At 42.5% G+C, this 16,686-nt stretch overlaps 1 protein-coding gene across 1 annotated transcript; it reads right to left on the reverse strand.

The window, feature by feature from the left end:
* Nucleotides 1-244: 244 nt before the first annotated feature.
* On the reverse strand, nt 245-16,256 carry LOC132781689 (chemerin-like receptor 1). Its single transcript, XM_060786077.2, has 2 exons — nt 15,944-16,256; nt 245-2,111 (listed from the first exon to the last, which is right to left on the reverse strand). Exon 2 carries the CDS (start codon nt 2,105-2,107, stop codon nt 1,145-1,147), a length of 963 nt encoding a protein of 320 aa, XP_060642060.1. The 5' UTR covers nt 2,108-2,111; nt 15,944-16,256; the 3' UTR covers nt 245-1,144.
* Between the last annotated feature and the right edge of the window lie 430 nt (nt 16,257-16,686).

Raw genomic sequence — 16,686 nt, forward strand, 5'->3', positions numbered from 1 at the left:
TATTGTTGTTGTATTCAGGCATTGAATGTTTGATTGTTATGTTTGGAATCCGCCCTGAGTCTCTTTGGGGAGATAGAGCGGAATATAAATAAAGTTTTATTGTATTTATATATCCATACTCCCCTGAGTGGCCTGTGAATGTATGATCTACCAAAAGAGTGAATTGACTAATAGGAATGCACTTTTAAAATAGGTATTTAAGTTGTCAGTTAGATTATTATTAATTTTTTTTTGCAGTGAAATAAATTGATCTTGCCTTGATGACTATTTTCAAGAGTGGCATATCGGCATAGGTGTGTCGCTCTTTTCCCAATTCCACATACCGAAACAGAGTGGCCAGGTTATAAGACTAAGATAAGGCAGAGTAGGGAAGGACACAAACTTAAGACTACAATCTCACACACTTGCCAGGCCATTCCCATTTAATTCAATTGATTTACTACAGATTAGACCTGATAGGGTTACATTGTGCAATTGGACCAAGAAGCTGGCATTAATGCTGGTTCAGAAGTCTCTTTTCACCAGATCTGCCCATTTTCAGAAATTCTCTGTGTACATAAATAGCATAATGGTTGCCAAAGGTGGCATCCTGTGACACTATGAAAATCCTATGACTTTCTGTTTTCTCTTCTTTTTAAAAGTCAGGTTGCTAGCCCTTGCTACGCTTGAAGAAGGATGGATCATCTTGGGAGAAATCTTAGGAGTGCAGAATGAGGAGCCTGAGTTCATTGTTGGGTTCCTTCCTATCACAAGCATAAACTGAATAATGTTGATGCTTTTCAAAGTTTTTGAAAAATTGGTATCTATTAATTTTGTAGATTTTGGCTTCACAGTACCTTGATCCAGAGTTTAAGTGATACGCTTGCTTAAAGTGGTGTTAAGAGAACTAGTGGACCCTGTGATATTGTTGCACTCCACCCCCCATCAGTCCCAGAAGTGTGACCAATTGTCAGGGATGATGGGTGCTGTAGTACAATAATACCTATAGGACTGCAGGTTCCCCATTTCTTTACAGTGGGTTCTGTCCTCCACAGCAGGGTGGCAGTAGCTAGTAGCAAAAGGCCAAACTGTGGTTAGTTGTAACCAGAAGATGGTTTTCCTTCCACTAATGAGATCTCAAGAAAGCGAGACTCCCCTTTGCTTCTCAGAGATTGGCTGCCATGGGTGCCTCCTCAAAAGCTGTCCTGAAGACCTGCAGCAAGGACCTCCTTACTGCATCCTGGAATTCCTGCCCCACAAAGACATAGAGCAAAGGATTGATGCAACTATTGAACATGGCAAGGCACTTGGAGAGGGGGATGGCTACCAGGCGCACGGAATCTGGCACTGTGTCCATGGAGATCCTTGCCAAAGCCAAGGCATGATAGGGCAGCCAACACATGAAAAAGCAGAAGACCACTCTGGTGACTACCAAAAAAGGCTTGCTGGATTTGTTGAGCTTCTTCTTGTGCATGGTCACCACCAAGATTGTGTAGGAGATGGAGATGACCAATAAAGGCAGGAGGAATTGATAGAGAAAGATGCAAATGGTAAGGACTTCAGCTTCCTGCCAGTCCTGGAAGACATCCAGGTTGTTGCAGGAGCTCCGGTTGTTCTTTTCTAGTGAGACCTCAGTGAAGAAGTAGCAGCTGGGGACAAAGAAAGCCAAGGAGAGCAGCCAGAGAAACCCACATGCCCCCCAAGTGAGGCGGGGCGTGCGGTAGTTTTGGCACCAGACAGGGGCCACTACAAGGACACAGCGGTCCACACTAATGGAACTGAGCAAGAGCACGCCGCTACACACACTAAGCCCAAAAAGGCAGTTGGCCACCTTGCAGGCCACGGATCCAAAGGGCCAGTGCAGATCCAAGGCCAAATATAGGATGGTCACAAAAATCAGAGAGGTGGAGGCCAAGTCAGCCAAGGCGAGGTTGAAGAACCAGACTGTATTGGATGTCCAACGGAGTTTCAGGCCAGTGACCCACAAAACTATCCCATTCCCGGTCACTCCAGCCAGGAGGATAAAGCTGAAGATCACACCCGTGATGATCTTTACAATGTTACGCACAGTGCTCTCCCCCAGGACCAGAGAGGAAGCTGAACTGTTGGCTGCTGGGCTTGCGGACATCTCCCTGCCAAAGAGAGAAAGAAAGGGGAAAAATTAAGCTTGCATGTAACTCTATCTATGAAGGGCAATGGACCACATGTGTCCTCTTTACCCATTTCTGTGGCCCCTAAATCCTCTTCTGCCCATTCCCTCATTAGGCAAAAAAAAAGAAAGATATTTATGGTTTATGGTGGCCTCCAAGGCTATAAATTCACCTTTAACACAAAGTGCAGCCCTCCAATTCTTCTTCAACCACTAATAAAGGTTTCTAATAGGATTGCTGTGAGTTTTCCAGGCTGTATGGCCATGTTCCAGCAACATTCTCTCCTCATGTTTTACCCACTTCTATGGCAGACATCCTCAGAAGTTTTAAAAATAATTTCCACTTTCTTGTTTTTTTAGTGAACCTATAATGTGAGCAGAAGGTGAGGATTGGCCCCTAGGTTTCAGAGTTTTCAGGTCAATCTAAACTTCTTATGACACTGTATTACCTTCCATCATGTTGACTTAATAGAGACCTCAACATCATCCACTTATCAACAGCCCTGTTGTCCACGTCAGAGCCATGGCTTCCTTGATTGATCTCCCCACCCTCTACCTTCACAAGGAACATTGTCTTTCTAATGAGACCTGTTTTCTCATGATGTGGCCAAAGTATAACAGACACCACTTAGACATTTTAGTTTCTAGGGAAGGTTCAGGCTTCATTTGCTCTAGGATCTATTTATTTGGCGGCACGATTTCTAGGTTTTCTTGGCAGGATTTATTCAGAAGGGGTTTGTTATTGCTTTCCTCAGGCTCGGGGAGTGTGGCCTTCCTGAGATGTGTTTCTATGGTTAAACTGGGATGGGAACCTTGGTCTCCTAGCACCTTGGTCAAACACTCAAGGCAGTAAGTCACGCTGGTGCAGAGTTTGCCCAATACAATTTACTGTATGTCCATAGCATACTGGAATATATGCCCTACTCCAAGGGCAACGCTGTCAAAAAAGAAGGTGGGGAAGTAAGAATTAAAATAAAATAAAATTATTAATCATCAAACCAACAAAGTGAGGGAGAAATATATTGTAAAAATTAAATTTATGAGTTACTATAAGCAGTTCATATAGCAAAATGATGCCCACAAAAAATCTGTAGAAAACATGCAGTGCTAGGTACTTATTTTCCAGCCTTGAAGCATAAACCTCTTTATTCCAGCAAGGACATAAAATTGCATTGCCCATCTGTTCATTCTCCATGTTTTAAATTTATAGCTCAAAAATACATGAGCATCAACCATTTTCAAAATTCTGTATATCAAAAAAAAAATTTCGATTTGCGGCTTTCATTAGGTGAAAATGGCTTGAAGGCTTTTTACAAAATTGCACAGATATATTTGGAGTGAACAGTGGAGTAAAGAGTAGAGACATCACACTGGTAACAAAGGTCTGCATAGTTCAAGCAATGATATTCCCCGTAGTAACCTATGGATGCAATAGCCGGACCATAAGGAAAGCTGAGTGAAGGGAGATAGATGCTTTTGGATTGTGGTTCTGGAGGAAAATTCTGAGAGTGTCTTGGAACACAAGAAGATCCAATCAGTCCATACTCTGGAAAATAATGCCTGACTGCTCATTGGAAGGAAGGATATTAGAGGCAATGATGAAGTACTTTGGCTACATAATGAGAAGACAGGAAAGCTCAGAGAAGAGAATAATGCTGGAGAAAATGGAAGGAAAAAGGAAGAGTAGCCATTCAAGGGCAAGATGGATGGTATTCTTGAAGTGACTGGCTTGACCTTGAAGGAGCTGGGAGTTCTGGCGTGGGCTGGTTCATGAGGTCACGAAGAGTTGGAAGTGACTGAATGAATAAACAATAACATGTTTGGAGTAGGTTGACTTAAAACCCAGGCTGTATGGTGAATGCAAACCCATTTTGGGGGTGGTTGCTTAGGGGTACTCAATTAATTTAGTAAGAGTTGGCATTCGGATAGATTAGCACTCAATTTATAGAGTATGTTTAAGATGCTCAAACTTTAAAAACTGTGATGTATGTGTAAAATCTATCTCTGGGTGTAATGGTAGTCCCGTGAGAGCACCCCAGATATTAGTTCATTCAAATAATCACCTCTGATAAAAAACAAGCCACTTTCAGGAACAACGGCATCTCATGTGTCTGTCCACATTTCCTTACCAATATAAGAAGAGCCAAACAGCATTTTCCCAAAAGAGATTTAGTGGTACCTACATCCATGTCAACTTCTTTTAAATCTAAATAGTAGTACATCAAGAGGCTGAAAATGTATGAAACATTCTATTTCTTCCTTCTATTCATGTCTAAACTCCTCAGTGTTAAACTTCAGAGTGCTGTGATCTTAGCTTTGGGAATGACATTGGCACAGAACTGCATACTGGAGATTGGCACTTCCTCACCCTCTAGACTTCCTGAGTGACTCACCAAGAGTTAATTAATCCCCACTGCACCATATAAACCATGCCCCTTACTATGCTTTCTGAATCTAAAAGTCTGCGGAAGGCATTATGAGCCATTACATCAACTTTTCAGCTTCTCTACTCATTCACTGCTCCTCAGTTTAATGCTGCCCCAGAGTCTGCAGAAGGAGGTGAAAACCATGCTGCACGTGCCCAACCAATTGGAAGTTGTGTCTATTAGTGAAGAGGGTGCAGGTGGTTCACACGTCAGTTGTTGCATGGTAAAACTACGCTTGGCTGAACCTATTTGGGGATGTAGTTCAGCACCATGGAGAATTACTCTAAAGTTTGAAACCCAGTGCAGATTGATTAATCATCCTGTTGACATGGGAAAAACTAAAGGCCACAGGAAAAAGAGGGCAGGAGTCACTGGTAGAGTCAAAACACCTGGGATTTTTCCCCCCAAGGTGACAGGGCTCACCTCAACTCCATTGCTCCCCTCCCACGCACCCACCACATTGTGCAAACTAACCACTCCTTCCCCTCCTATCTGTAATTGAAATTCTCAAGGGCAATCTCAGTTGCTCTGGTTACCGCGTAACTTCCACATAGCTGGAACTATTGCACAAAGTGGAGGGAAGCATCAATAAACGAGCCTCGGTACAAAACGAGAGAGTTGCCATGGGATCAGAGAGAGCTTCCGTTGCCAAGAGATGGCACAAGAGAGAAGGGGATGCTGGAGGAATCAGTGGTCCGACCACAAGGCCGGCTGAAGTGGCCAACTTAGGTGCATAGCAGCATATGAGTACCATCAAAGAGTCAGGGTTTGTGTGGAATAGAGAGATATGATCTGTTGAGTATACAAACCTTCAAGAGTGGATTGTGCAGTGTACATTCATTTTGGCAAAGCCAGGAGAAAATTTCTATCCTTTGCTAACCAAAGATATAGGAACTTGTTAGTGAATTAGACTTAAATAAGCCCAGGAAGGAAATGAGCAAGAGGAAGAAGCTGGACAGTAGACATGTGTGTAATATTAATTACCTGCTGTTTCTGCCATTTCTTTTGTGTCCTGTGTTTCTTTGGAAGCACGAAATGGGAAGCCCCCTCCCCACACAGAAATCTGCTCAACACAAAAACATGCTTTCATGTTGAGCTGAAATTGCCTACTTGCTTGCGTGTAGGCAGACCTGGAGCTTGGCTGTAGGCATGCTCCAGACCTGCCTACAAACCCCGCGACACACGTTCTTGGATAGTGTGGCAGGGCGTGCAGGCAGGTCTAGTGCTCGAGTGCAGGTGCACTCCAAGCCTGCCTACAGGCACATTTCAGGCCTGCCTGCAGGCCCCACCACACTCTCCAAAAGCATGTGTGCCAGGACCCAGAGCATGCCTGCAACCAACCTCCAGGCCTGCCTACATGCAGGCAGGGAGGCAATTTTGGCCAGCTTCAACACACACACTCTCAGAGAGTGTGGTGGGACTTGTGTTGCGGCTGGCAGGCATGTAGGCCTGCAGCTGAGTGCCTCTTACTCGAGAGGGGAAAAAGCAGGTGCCAGGTAAGAACACCATCAAAGGGAGCCAGTGGGTGGGAATCCCCCCAATTATGGTCCAAATTTTAGGTCCCCAAACAGAAAACAACCCTTCTAATTTTGGGAGACTCTCAAAAATTGATTGTGGCCTCCAACAAAAGCCAGGACATAAAATGAAGCAAGGTTTACCCCAAAAGAACAAGCCTGTTAGACAGTAAAAAAAAGTTCTCACCTCATTCAAATCTGAGAAACAAATTTAAAAGCTTTTAGAATCTGAAAGTGTGTCCAAGTTTGGAGACTTCCTTCCATTCTCCTAAACCCAACCGGCACGCCATATTTCAGCACAAAAGATTACAAAACAGAGGGGAATAAAATGAAGAAGTTTTCTTTCCTTTTCTCTTCAAACTGTAAAAGTAAATATATTCTAAACTTCAATTGCAGCGTGTTTGCTCAAAAATGGGTAAACACCAGACTTAACATTTAATTTTAGGGCTTCAAAGTTACAGTGAATCAGCTCTGTTTCCTACCTTAAACAAACACCTCTTGGAAAGGAATAAGAGGAAAGAGTCTGGCAGGAAAAAAAAAGATGTGGCCCAACACTTTTGATGACTCTGGCCCTGTACATATTTAACTGCAGCCCAATGGGTTTCAGCAACAACCAAAGTCCCCTGCTTCTACTTTGGGTACAGATGGCAGCATTCGAGATTTTTTGTTGTAAGGCTGTGGTTTTGAAAAGGATAGAGTATGGAGTCTCCTTCTGTAGAGGTTTTAAACCAATCTGGAAGGCCATCTGTCAGGAGTGCTTTGATTATGTATTCCTACATGGCAGGGGGCTGGAGTGGGTGATCCCAGGGGTCTCTGAGAAAGAGAGAGGAAAACTGATGGATTTCTAATCTAATACCTAGTTTAGATGTTAGCATTTCAAATGTAGTCAACCTGCAGATCTGAAGACCTTTAATGTTCGCTCTCCTAGTCTCCACGCTGCTGTAAGATTTATCATAATGCTGTGATCTGGTTATGCAACTGCAGCTGTAGTTTTATTATTTATACAGCTATTGTTGCATCTGCCCTCCTGGGTCTAGCTGGGACCTTGAGATTTTCTGTGTTGTGTAACTTCTCTTCCATCTGATTCCAGGTGCTGTTAAACAACCAGAGACACATTATCTGGAAACAAACAAAGAAGGGAGGAGGGAGGTAGGCAGCCAAATTCTGGCGAGAGACTATCATTGCCATTTTTTAAAAAAGCAGGAGTCTAGCACAGAACTTGAGATGAAAGCCCCCTGACTGTTTCTCTCTGGATCACAAAACAGTACTTGCTTCTAGGTTCTTGTAGGTTTTTTCGGGCTATAGGGCCATGTTCTAGAGGCATTTCTCCTGACGTTTCGCCTGCATCTATGGCAAGCATCCTCAGAGGTAGTGAGGTCTGTTGGAAATAGACAGACCTCACTACCTCTGAAGATGCTTGCCATAGATGCAGGCGAAACGTCAGGAGAAATGCCTCTAGAACATGGCCCTATAGCCCGAAAAAACCTACAAGAACCTAGTGATTCCAGCCATGAAAGCCTTCGACAATACAGTACTTGCTTCTTTCTGTCTATCAGGCTGATGCTAAAGGCAGAGGAGCTGTCCAGCAAAAATTATAAAAGCAGCTCTCAAGTTAAGATCTCTTTCTTTTAAGTTTTTTATTTATTTTTAATGCCTGTGCTGCAAGGATGAGGGGAAGATTTCAATATCCACTGGTAAACTCTGAAGTGACTTAATTTTGGTTGTTAACTGGTTCCTCCTGGGTTTCAGAGGAATCGCTCTGTGACAAACCACAATGACACTGAAGGGAGTGGTGATGCTGAAAGGAAATCAAGTCATAACCATATCATGATGAATCTTATTTGCTCCAAGGTTATGGGACCATATGGAGCCCCCAATGGCACAGTGGGTTAAACCACTGAGCTGCTGAACTTGCTAACCGAAAGGTCACAAGTCACCCTAGCAGTTTGAAAGCATGCAAATGTGAGTAGATCCATAGGTACCGCTATGGCAGGAAGGTAACGGCACTCCATGCAGTCATGCTGGCCATATGACCTTGGAGGTGTCTAAGAACAACGCCGGCTCTTTGGCTTAGAAATGGAGATGAGCATCAACTCACAGAGTCGGACATGACTGGACTTAATGTCAGGGGAAAACCTTTACCTTAACAACAATTTAAAGTCTGGATCCAATTGCAAGCAAGTTTGTGTCTATGTGCTTTCAAATCACCTGTTGACTTATGGTGATCCCATGCATTTCCCAGGGTTTTCCGAAGCATGGTATACTCACAAGTGGTTTTCTAATTCCTTCCTCTGAAATACATCCTATGGTACCTGGGATTCATTGGAAAACTCCTATCCAGGTATTGATTAGGACTGTTCCAGCTTAGCTTCCAAGATCTGATAGGATATGTTGTGTTTAGGATATTTATGGCTACCTATTGCTAGCATAACCACCGACAATTTCCAGATGGAAACCGGGACACATATGGTCAAGTAACATTAGAGCATAGTCAAGATGGCAAAAGTTGCTCATGTGGAAGAACTCACAAGCAAGGAGACACTGCAGCAGTTTGCTTTTGCCTGAGTTTCCAGGGAGAGTGAGATCCTATCCACTCCTCCTCTCCTCTCATATTTTTCCCTCCACTGAGTTAATAAAATATGAACTGTTATAGTACTTTAAACTCAATTTGCAGAGATTGAAGTAAACTGTAGAAAGGCAAAAATGGGAGTGAGAAACTAGGACGTTTTAAAGGCAGAGAATTCACTGGGAAATCAGGAATGCTGGAGGCTGTGTGTTAAACCGCAAGCAGAATAGAACTATTCAAACTCCAGAACTAACCTAGGTGTAACCAAGTTACAATTGAGCCACTGAACTTACTCTAGTTGCAGTTAAGACTGGATATAGGTCAGCATCAGGATCATGTGGCCCTTCAGAGGTTGTCTGACTACAATATCCAACTGCTTCCACTAGCATAGCAATAGTGAGGAATATTGGGAGCTGCAATCCAATGACTTTTGGAGGTCTACATGAACACCAGTGCTAGTTTGGGCCATTGACTCCATTTTCCCTAATATAATACTGCTGAAATTGAGAAAACATACCACAAACAGGCTTTTGCACAAGGATCAAGAAGTCCTGTTGGGTTCCACAAACCACAAATTATTGCATGAAACAATGGTGGTCTTTTTCTGTTTCTAGTCAATCAAAAATGAAACTTAAAATGGTCACAACTAATAAGAAGTGCCCTGTCCATTGTTTGTATATTTGCAAATACACCAAATAGTACATCTTTGCTGTAAAGTCTCCTAGGCTGCACTGTGTTTACAGCTTCTCACTGGTGCAAAAATAATAGGGTATATAACTACAACATGATGGTAGTCCCACTGTTGAAAAGAGCAAGGTTATTAAAAATTCAACTTCAGCACATCTCTTCTCTCCCACCTCATTTATCTTACATTTCCATGGAGAGTGATAAGGGACATGAGTAATAAGAACTGCCAATTGTTAAAGGCCAATCCAGTGCCATTGTATTTTATCTTCCTGATATTTATTTTAAAAATGGAAAAAGGGTAGTGTTGGCTAAGACTCCTGGACACCTATATTAGCTTTCTACATTTCAGGATGGAACCCAAATACTATTTTTGTACTTCCCAAAACCTTTATTTGTTGGTACCTTTATTTGTTTTGTTTTGTTTTGTTTGGGGTTTTTTTTTTGGGGGGGGGGGGGGAATGGCAGAAATGATTTTTTTAAAAATCAAGCAGGTTGATTACTGCATGCTGATTATTCCCTGTTAGAAATGCCTGGACCAAGAAGTGTTTTGGATTTTGGAATTTCTTTTCCAGAAATTGTAATATTTGTATATTCATCTATATAAATAAAAATGTAATGTTAATTTGTGGGATTTACCTAACTCAAAAACCACTGAACAAGTTGACACAAAATTTGGACACTACATCCCTAACGGACCAATGAATGACCATCACTCATAAACCGCTCTCAAAAAAGCTAAATGACGATACAGCACATGCGTGAAAACAACCACTCCCAGCATCCCCTAGACCAGACCCTTTAGGGGAAGAGGATGCTCCAAATGCACTGCTTCCAAGCTGCAAGCTTGCTTCTCCTTGGATTTCTTTGAGAGCATCCCAATCCATACATATGTCCTATTTCCTATTCCTGGACTGCAACTCCTAGCAATTCTCCAGATAGATAAGATAGATAGATTAGATAGACATAGATAGTAGGTAGATAGATCAATCAGGAGGACTGCTGGGAGTTACAGTCGAAGAATAGGTAGAGAAGGAAGAAAGGAGATGAAGGAAGGAAGGAAGGAAAAAAGAGAAGGAAGGAAGGAGAGAGAGGAAAGGATGGAGAGAAAGAAAGAAGGAGAGAAAGAGGGAGGGAAGGCTAGCCACAGCAATGCATGGCAGGTACAGCTAGTGTGTGTGTGTGTATACACACACACACACACACACACATACATATATATATACATACATATACATATACATACATACACATACATACATACATAGTACATACATACATACATAGTGAGCTATCTTGTAGATGGGACCCAAGTGTAAACATAAAGTAAATTTATATTTCATAAAACCCTTATGCACATACGAAAAGATATGTGCACAACCTTTGTGTACATCGAAGCAACAGAAAGTAAACATTTTACCCATGTGGCCAATTTTGGATTTTGGGGGGATTTCAGAATTCCAGATAAGAGATGCTAAACCTGCATTAATTTTGGCTACTTGCAAATGGATGGCAAGGAAAGTACTGTTTATAGACCCAGCTACCTGATGAAGACTACCTGATGAAGACCAGTTGAATGTTGGAGTCCACTCTTGTGTAATAAAGAAAATAGGACATTTACTGTGCAAGGATTTGGAGTCTACTCATCTGTAGTAAAGTAAACAAGAACTATTTCCACACATGGAAAGAGGATTTTTCCCCCATCTTTTGAGAAAAGAACAAATTATTTCTGTTTAATGTTAATATGACAATCCTATGTTTACTGACATTTGTATTTATATGTATACATTGAATTTCTATGTGTTTAGACACTTTTGCATCACTGCAGTTAGTGGATACTGGTCTTTCCAGTTCCAAGGGAACCCATTTTCCTTTCCAGTACATTCACCAGTCATTAGTTTGAAAAATTCATAAATATGATGATAGATATGAGCGCAATGTTTACTATGACTTGCCTTCCATGTGTTCAGTGAAGCTTGCTGCCAAATATATATGCATAGATTGCAGACAGACTCTATTGTTTAACAATTGATTTTAGCTGCCCAACATCACCTTGCAGCAGCACTATATTCCTCCAAATGTTTCCCCTACATGTCATTTTGGGTTTCTCTTTTTCAGAGAGCTAAAGCAGGATGGAAATAAATAATAATAATAATAATAATAATAATAATAATGTAACAACTGTAACAACAAAAACAACAACAACAATGTCCCATCAACTTCAAACAGGATATCTCTCCATCATCTGCAGTCAGAAGGTGTTGGGAGATATAGTCCAAAACAGAAAGGTAAATATCCTATAAAATCAATGGGGGCAGATGTCCCATTAGCCTCCAACAAAATCTCCCCACGTTTGTGGACAGAGATGATGGGAGCAGAAGTCCAAACCAGAAAGGAGAGCTGTTCAATGCATTCTTGAAGGCTTTCATGGCTGGAATCACTGGGTTGCTGTGAGTTTTAAGGGTTTTATGGCCATGTGTTGGCCAAACATCAGAAGAGAATGCTTCTGGAACATGGCCATACAGCCTGGAAAACTCACACCAACCCAGAAAGAAGAGAATTCAGGCCCATTGGACTGAATGTCCCATTAGCTTCAAAAGAAATAAACTCCCAACACCTGAGTTTGGAGATGATGGGAGTTGCAATCCAAAACAAAAGGGAGAGTATCCAGGAGTGATGGATGTCCCATCAGTCTCAAATGAAATCTCCCCAGACTACTTCCAGTTCAGAGATTATGGAAGCTTCAGTCCAAATCAGAAAGGAGAGCATCCCACCAAGCCTAGAAGTATGGATACCCTAACAGCTTCAAAGTAAATGCCCCCCAGCAGCTATAGACAGAGATGATGGGGGCTGCAGTCTAAAATAGAAATGAATATATTCAAGCCAACAGGGGTGGATGTCCCATCAGCCTTAAGCAAAATCTCTCCTCAAAACCTGGGAGTTGGACATGATGGGAGATGTAGTCCAAAACAAAAGGGAGAGGATCCCAGGTGGATGGATGTCAACAGAAGGGAGAGCATCCCATAAAGCCCATGGAAATGGATGTCCCACCAGCCTCGAGCACACACTCCCCTCTTTCACCTACCTGCTGTTGGAGATGAAGGGAGCTGCAGTCCAAGTCAGAAGGTGGTGGCGCAGCATCAAGTCTTTCCTCCCTTCTCCTGGGAGGAGCAGCTTGTTACGCCTCCAATAATAATAATAATAATAATAATAATAATAATAATAATAATAATAATAATACTTTAGTTATAGGCCGCCTTATCTCCCCGAGGGGACTCAAGAAAGCTTCCAAGCATTCCAAATGTTCTAATAATGCTTCCTTGATGAGGCTCGTCCATCAGTCCTTCTGCCTATGAAGGGGAAGAGTGCTGCTAATAATCATCACTCACAAAGATGCGCCACCGCCTGGGGAACAACCTGCCACGTGCTCCAGAGCTGCCAAGACCCATTAAGGCCTGCTAATGGATGTGCACCCAGCTGTTTCAGGGTACAGAAGGCAGGCAATCAAAGGCAGGCCCCAGAGGAGCAATTAATTAATGGGATTGTACACTATAATATTTTTTAAAGTTATTTGCAACATGTATTTTAATCCCTTCCATTCAACAGTTTCTTCTGTCTATGTCGTTTTCAACTTGTGGCAGCCCTAAAGGGCACCTATCGCTGGAGGTTGAGCAAGTGTGACCAGCCCAATGGGGTTTCAAACCTTGGCCTTCAGAGTCATTGGGTGCAAGTTGATGAATTGGTAATTTGGGAGGGAAAGGGAAAAGTTTGAATTATGATTTATGTACAGGTGAAAAAGGAAACTAGAATGGTGTAAATGCACTTTTAAGCCCTTTTGTTGTATCCACAACACATCCCAGCCATGTGTGGTTTGTTATCATTACGCATGACATTCCAAAAAACCCTTATCCACCCCCTTTTTGTTGAAGCTAGCAAGTAACTAGTTATGCATCTACATAGTAGAATGGATGTAGTTTGACACCACTCTAATTGCCATGCTATGGAATCATGAGAATTGTAGTTTTATCAGTTCTTCAGCCTTCTTTGCCAAAGAGGGCTGGTGTTTTTTCAAACTTCAAATCCCAGGATTCCAATAATAATAATAATAATAATAATAATAATAATAATAATAATAAAAATCCGTCCCCTGCCACGCGTTGCTGTGGGGTTCAGAATGCTCTGTGATTGTAGGTGAACTATAAATCCCAGCAACTACAACTCCTAAATATCAAGATTCTATTTCCCCCAAACTCCACCAGTGTTCACATTTGGACATATTGAGTATTCGTGTAGAGTTTGGTCCAGATCCTTCATTGTTTGAGTCCACAGTGATATCTGGATGTAGCTGAACTACAACTCCAAAACCAAAGGTCACTGCCCACCAAACTCTTCCAGTATTTTCTGTTGGTCATGGGAGAACTGTGTGCCAAGTTTGGTTCAGTTCCATCGTTGGTGGGGTTCAGTATGCTCTTTGATTGTAAGTGAACCATAAATCCCAGCAACTACAACTCCAAAATGAAAAAAATCATTTTTTTTAAGTGAAGGACACATATTAGGTTGTTAGGTGTCTTGTGTCCAAATTTGGTGTCAATTCGTCCAGTGGTTTTTGAGTTCTGTTAATCCCACAAATGAACATTACATTTTTATTTATATAGATAAACAACTTCATTTATATCCCACCACCATCTCCCCAAAGGGGACTCGGGGCAGCTTTCCACCTTGACAATTAAAGTGGTGTCAAACTGCATTAATTCCACAGTGAAGATACAGCCTAACATCTCTTCCTATATGGCAGAACAGAGTGCAAAGGTGGAGCCTCTGTATCCAGTAGCAGTATATCTTATATTGGAATGTCAATTTTGGACAACAAAGAAAAGTCTGGCCATACCTTAAATCAGGCATGGGCAAACTTGGGCTCTTCGGGTGCTTTGGACTTCAACTCCCACAATTCCTAACAGCAGGTATGCTGTTAGGAATTGTGGGAGTTGAAGTCCAAAACACCTGGAGGTGTTTGGGAGCATCTCACAGACACCTGCTGCTCTGTCCCACAATCATTCAGCTACATCTTTTGAGATTTTAATGTGGATCCAGATTATCTTGTTGTCCATTTGTAACCCTCCTATGTTTTCCCATTGAACACACCCCTTTTTCTATAGGAAAGTCTCTTAAGAAGGGGAAAGGTGTGCAATGTCCTTAAAGAAATGTCTGGAGCACTTCATACATAATCACCCAAACACTAGGGAACATGGATTCGGGATCAAATTGGCTAGAATAAATGCTTCTGAGTTTTTATTCCCCTTAACCCATTGAATGACCCTGCTTCGATTGGCATATCTGCGTAACAGCGTTATGATCCATGTGTGAGTACGCAAAGAGTCTGGTGCAGCTGAGAATAACAGAAAAGGGGAGTTGAAGGGGTAGAATTGCACTTCAGTCACAAATGCTCCATTGTTTATGTACCTTTAAGAGCACAGGTGAGTGCATTCATAATCTTGTGTATGGAGTTATGCAAGGATGGTTTCTTGTGATGTTGTGTGTGGAGATTTAGAAAGGCACCTGTTGTTACGGCCACAATGTACTAAATTCTAGTTCTTTTGTTGTTGTTTTTAACAAAGCTGTAATAATTTGTATTATAATTATAATCTAATGCAGGTTAAACAGCTAACTTATTGACTGAAAGGTTGCAGGTCACAGATGGAATGTGTCCAAAGGAGGGCGACTAAAATGATCAAGGGTCTGGAGAACAAACCCTATGAGGAGCGGCTTAAAAAGCTGGGCATGTTTAGCCTGAAGAAGACTGAGAGGAGACGTGATAGCCATGTATAAATATGTGAGAGGAAGTCATAGGAAGGAGGGAGCGAACTTGTTTTCTGCTGCCCTGGAGAGTAAGATGCAGAACAATGGCTTCAAACTACAAGAAAGGAGATTCCATCTAAACATTAGGAAGAACTTCCTAAGTGTGAGAGCTGTTTAGCAGTGGAAATCTCTGCCTCGCAGTGTGGTGGAGGCTCCTTCTTTGGAAGCTTTTAAACAGAGGTTGGATGGCCAACCGTCGGGGGTGCATTGAATGCAATTTTCCTGCTTCTTGGCAGGGGGTTGGACCGGATGGCCTATGAGGTCTCTTCCAACTCTATGATTCTAGGTTTGAATCCAGGGAGCGGATTCAGCCCCAGCTTCTGCCAACCTAGCAGTTTGAAAACATGCAAATGTGAGTAGATCAATAGGTACTGCTCCAGTGGGGATGTAATGGCGCTCCATGCAGTTATGCTGGCCACATGACGTTGAAGATATCTACGGATAATGCTGGCTCTTTGGCTTAGAATAGGAGATGAGCACCAACCCCCAGAGTTGGACATGACTGGACTTAAAGTCAGGGGAAAACCTTTATGTTAATGCTAGCCCTTGACTCAAGCCAGATACGCAGGCTGTGACTTGTGACTCATCCCTTCGATCTATTCAAGTTGGGGACATAAGATTAGATTCGACCCATGATTGTTGCGAGCTTGTCTGAAACAATTTCTGAATCGCCGTTGCAATTCATGATGCCAAATTGGTTTCAGGAAAGCAGGCATCCTCATTCAATGGAGATCAATAAGAGGAAGGAGAGAGCTTGATAGAATCCTACCTTACTGCTTGATGAGGTCTGTGCTCCTTTCAACAGGTCAACAGGTCTTCTGGCTCTTGGCTCCTCTGTCCATTTGTTCAGGAAAGATCCGAGTGGTCCTCTCCCCTCTAAGAAAAGGAGATGCTTTCCGATCCAGAGGCAGTGGGACTACCTGAGCCCCATGGATGGGAGCAAGGCTGAGGCTGATCCTCCATCTATTCATGAGAAAGCCCCGGCACGGAGTGTGAGAGAAGCGGATTAGCTGTTCTCTGTGAAGTGGTTGGGGGCTTGTATGTGTGAGAGAAAGGAGAGTGCAATGGAAAGCTAGTGCTGATGTTGGAAAAGGCAAGCTATTCTATATGCAGAGGGAACTCAGCTGCCCAATAGCATTGATGCAGTAGGAAGGGGTGTCTCTTCCTCCGCTTCCCTCCCTAAATGCATAAGCTCCATCTATCCTTCTTTGGTTAAAGTTTTTTTTTTTACCCTCCCCTTCCTCTCTTCCAATTCGTAAGCTAGTCTTGCGATTGAGTCTTGCTGACGTTTAAGAGTATGACATTCGGGGTTTAAGGGTCAGCGTGGCAATGCATTTGACTTGGACGTCAGCGTCTGAGTCAGCTTTCCTGGACAGGATGGCCTTCTGGTGGACTACAGCCTCCAGAATCCACCCCCTTTTTCCAACAAGTGGGGAAAGCTAGTGCTTTTGAGGACAGGATGGATAATAATAATAATAATAATAATAATAACAACAACAACAACAACAACAA

This window comes from Anolis sagrei, chromosome X (genome assembly GCF_037176765.1).
Source record: "Anolis sagrei isolate rAnoSag1 chromosome X, rAnoSag1.mat, whole genome shotgun sequence".
Classification (NCBI taxonomy): domain Eukaryota; kingdom Metazoa; phylum Chordata; class Lepidosauria; order Squamata; family Dactyloidae; genus Anolis; species Anolis sagrei.

Bases quoted from the DNA above. Each gene is read 5' to 3' on its own strand.
- LOC132781689 (XM_060786077.2), bottom strand. From the start codon at position 2,107: ATGTCCGCAAGCCCAGCAGCCAACAGTTCAGCTTCCTCTCTGGTCCTG.